This window comes from Rhagoletis zephyria, unplaced genomic scaffold, assembly GCF_001687245.7.
Source record: "Rhagoletis zephyria isolate East Lansing unplaced genomic scaffold, Rhagoletis_zephyria_1.1 Rzeph_scaffold_04797, whole genome shotgun sequence".
NCBI classification, from domain to species: domain Eukaryota; kingdom Metazoa; phylum Arthropoda; class Insecta; order Diptera; family Tephritidae; genus Rhagoletis; species Rhagoletis zephyria.
In genome coordinates, this window is record NW_016161880.1 from 13,048 (window position 1) to 17,573 (window position 4,526).

Below are 4,526 nucleotides of genomic sequence, written 5' to 3' on the forward strand. Positions count from 1 at the left end.
ATATGTATTTACATACATATATGTATATGAGTATATAAATATGTAGCAAGTTGATCTTCTGATATATGTATGATGGGTATTAAAAAGCCATTTTATTTGAAATTTGACACGCATTTTTGATTTAATCGTGTCATTTATTTCCGGCCACTTTTTGGGGGATATTTGTGACGTGCGCCTACACTAATCAACAATCTTTTTATGGATCATACATACATATATATATATGTATTAAGTAATTTCCGTCTCAGACGATTTTGTTGCATAAATATCCACGTTTGTAATGAAACTGACAAGTGAATCAAATTTTTTAATTAATAGCTTTATTTAAGTCATAAACACTCAAACTTTTTCACGAAATTAAACGAAAAGTTTTTCATTACCGGTTTCTTCTTATCATCCACAGTTATTGAAATTCGAAGCTAAATGCGGCATAAACAATACTAAATTAACAGCAACAACAACAACAACAAAGCAACTGGCAGCTGTATAAACAACGAAACGTGCATAAAACGAAAACAGTTCAAAACATAGACGTACTCGAGCGTAGGTAGGCTACACCGCTAATTTATAATCAAAAACTTGACACCCCGGAACGGGAAAAGCAATAAAAAATAAAATTAGAGACAACACATTCAATTCCCGAAGAAGCACGTGCCAAAGAGGAAGAAGAAAATATAGATTACGGTAAAAGTAAAAAGTAACATAAACAAATAGATTTTGATCAACTTTAAATTACACCGAAAGAAACGAGAAAAGTCTGTTTATCTAAGCAAATCAAACCAACGCCCGAATCGAAACGATCAACTTGTTTGTGCTTTGTGGCACGCGACGTGATTTTTATGATGCTGCACATGCAAGAAAACAAACAACACAACTAAACGAAAAAAATAGCAGAAAAACCAAAAAAATAAATAAAAATCAGACTTAAAAATACATCGCAAAAATTCCTGAAAAACACACAACGCGCTGAAAAACTATTTTCAGCTGCACTTGAAATGCCTACAGAATGTGAGCCGACGACGATCGCCAACACGAGCCAAAACGTGCCACAGACGCAGCAGCAGCAGCAGCAGCAGCAGCAACAGCAACAAGAACAGCATCACGATCAGCAACTGCAAGCGGAACAGTTGCCAGCAGAAAACGAAGAAGCAGCAGCGGCAGCTCAACTTGAGTTTCATGACGACATGGAGGGCAAAGAGTTGAATGGCGGCAAAATGTCAACGTCACAGACATCAACAACGTCCGCGACGAATGGCCACAATGGGAGCGGCAACAACACAAATGGAGTTGGAAAGAAAACGGTAAGTGTGGAATAGGTACATAGATGAAATATGGCGGAATTTGTTGCACTTCTTATGCAAATTTTCTTAGGCCCACTTGCGGAGCTCAGAGTTAAATTTTTATATTCCTTAACCAGTCAATGTCTGGCAGCATTGAAAACTTACCCGGAGTTAAGTAACCCGAGGGATTTCTAAATTAAGTAGACACCACCCACACTTAGCAGCACTTCCGATTTCGATCGGAAAGGTAGTGTCTCAGAGGTGGTCCCATACTAATCTGGTTAAGATCCGATCAGTGGATCATGAGATATATATACATATATTTTTTATTTTTTTATGTTAGAGTTGACGTCGGTTTTTATTTTGCTAAAAATTACTTGTTATACCGCTAAATAGCATATAAATTACGTAACTCACGTAGATATCTTAATATTTCATTCAATATTTCGTTTAAGATGACCAATTTCCTGCAAATACATTAAAATTTACAAAAGGAATTTCACTACTAACGGCCTACTTTGCGTACTTTTCTACTACCATTTTCGCACCAAGGGACTTCATTCTTCACATTTCTCTGTACTTCGTAAATGCAACCTTTTTTAGGAAGTGTAGGCTGTCAATAATTATCTAACCTTTAATTATTGAATCATGATGCATATGTATGTATGTATGTATGTATGTACATTAGGGTGGCCCGTAAATGTAGGAAGCAAATCTTTACATCAGATTTCCTAAGCCTCAACCCCTACGCCGATGTTAGTATAGTCGAAGATATCACATATAAAATTTTGGCCCCGATTGGGGTCGGTTAAGGCGTTTCGCACGGGGGTCAAAGTTCTGATTACCCAATGAAGACGTAGTAACCAACTCCAATCGGAAGCAAAATTTATATGTGATATCCTCGAGTTGAGTAGTCTCGATTTTTGGTATTAAATGAAAAAAATATTTTTAAAACTTTTAGTCCATAGAGGCATCTGGCCTTTGACCCTTTGCGACACACCTTAACCGTCCCCAATCGGGACTAAAATTTATATGTGACATCTGTGACCGTTGTATTACCGATTTAGGGGGTGAGACTAAAAAAAAAACGTTCATTTAATTTTAACGACCACTCTTATGTACATACATACATACAGATGTAGTCAAAAATATTTTTTAAATTGAACATTTTTGAAATTTTAATTTTTTTTATTCTTGTTACTGACAGAATTGACATATGTAAAGTTTGCAAGTTATCTTTTGAAAATTGCTGGGCTAAATATTTAACGGTTTAACTCTGGTTTCTCACCGTCTTCTCAATTTTGGGGAACTATTGCTAATATCAGAAATTATTCATATACGTAAGTATTTTCAAAACGTATGCGGAGTTTTGAAAAATCCAATATATATGAGTCCATACATATGTAATTTATGAAGCCCATGAGAACCCAGCAAGAACAGTACCAAAGAATTGATGAGATTTAAGAACGACACATCTGACAGAATGTGGTGTTTTTCGTTAGAAGATCGATGTAGTCATTTTTATTAGGACCACAGGCAAAAAATGACCATCATCTGTTACTCTCATCAATACATGTGATTACCTATCCCTCTCACTCGCATGATTTGACAGAAACTTGTGAGTATGTGTTTGTGAAGAATACATTTTTCCCCCTATTGTTGTAGTTTTTGACAGCTTGGTTAATAAATATGAATTTGTATTAGATCTGAGTACTGATCAATTTACTTATTTTCAATACTAGATTCAAACGCGAAAACGATACATTTCAAAATGTGACGTAAACATTTGGGAATTTTGCTTATTTTTTAGAGATTACCAAAGGAGAATTATTGTACTCTTCGATTCGTACAGGAATTAGGTATGTATTTCTTCGAACTTAGGTTAGGTTGGTGTGGCACGCAGTTCAAATAACCAACTAACTTAGACCTTGCAGATCCATTGTGAGACCACTGCGAAATCTCAACCTCAACCTCAATGACTATTTTCCTTAGAACCATTTTGTAGTTCTTATGAAGCGTAGGATTGATTTTATTCCTACTAAGGATAATTCTGTAAGAGAACTAAAGAGGTGCCTACCTAAAAAGCCTGATGAGCTACTGGCCAAAGCTGGCAACTTCTGCAATATTCTTCGAACTTAATATTCTTCCATAGCTTTTATTATTATTTTCATTTAATTTTGTTTCGAAATTCTTTAGTCAGGGAATGTCAATGTTGAGAATTTACATAAATATATAAACGACTTGAATGCAAGTTATCTTAAATAGGTATGTATATAACTCAAAAATTAATATAGGCGCATACATACATACGTATGTATGTGTACGTAAAAATGTGTGCCACTCTATGTAAATATGCAAATTTCACAGCAAATCTAATAATGAACAGAACTTTCCTTCCTACCAAACTCTATTTGCTTGATTTTAACAAGCCATTTTCCCACATCAATAAAATTTCACCATTGATTTTTTAAATCGATTTATTGACATCATTTTGGATAAGAGAATTCGCTGTAAAAGGCAAGCCATGCAACGGTTTTGGTAGTAGCTAAAGCACACAATCGCTCACTAATATTGAGTGTTGTGGGCTTTTTTAGTAAAATATCATTAAGATCATTGTGATGAATGTTTTTGCAACTCTTTGGCGCTTGTAGGCGATTAAGCTGGATAATTAATGGAATTATTGGAAAGAAAGCGCTTATTTTGCATTTTAAGCTATGCTTCTTTGGCATTTTTTTATGGTATATAATGCCTTTCAATCCTTTTAAATATCGACTTTGCTTAATTTATAGTCTAAGTAAAAGGTATTACTTAAGTATTGATATTCAAATATCATTTTGCTCATTTCTTCTGCAAAATTTCACTTGGCGCGCTTTGCCGGCAGTATCTAATACTTACTAATCAAAAACCATCTCAGCAATTATTCAAATTAGTCAAGCAAGCGCGATGAAAGAAGCACAACTACGATTAGTTTAATTGAGTTGATGTTTAACAACCGACTCTACGTGTAGGATAACCAATTTCTCCTTTGGCGCGCCCTAAAGATAAGTAATAACTAAACTAATATTGATAAAATTATTTATTACTTTAAAGCAACGAATATCGTTAAACAGCGCGCTTTGCTTTTTTTGCACTTTTTATATTTACTCTTAGTCAGTGTACTAGTCTGCATGTTTACATACATGCCTAGATATTTGCACATATGTACATTAGTGCGGATCGGTCCCCATACAAAAAAAAAAGTTTTTC

At 34.7% G+C, this 4,526-nt stretch overlaps 1 protein-coding gene across 1 annotated transcript in view; it reads left to right on the forward strand.

Annotated features, from left to right (window-relative positions):
- Positions 1-406: 406 nt before the first annotated feature.
- The window catches only part of LOC108371221 (uncharacterized protein CG43427-like), a 30,364-nt gene continuing 26,244 nt past the window's right edge, over positions 407-4,526 (forward strand). Inside the window, 1 exon segment of the mRNA XM_017626729.1 lies at positions 407-1,301. Coding sequence (XP_017482218.1) covers positions 996-1,301 — 306 coding nt within the window. The 5' untranslated portion in view covers positions 407-995.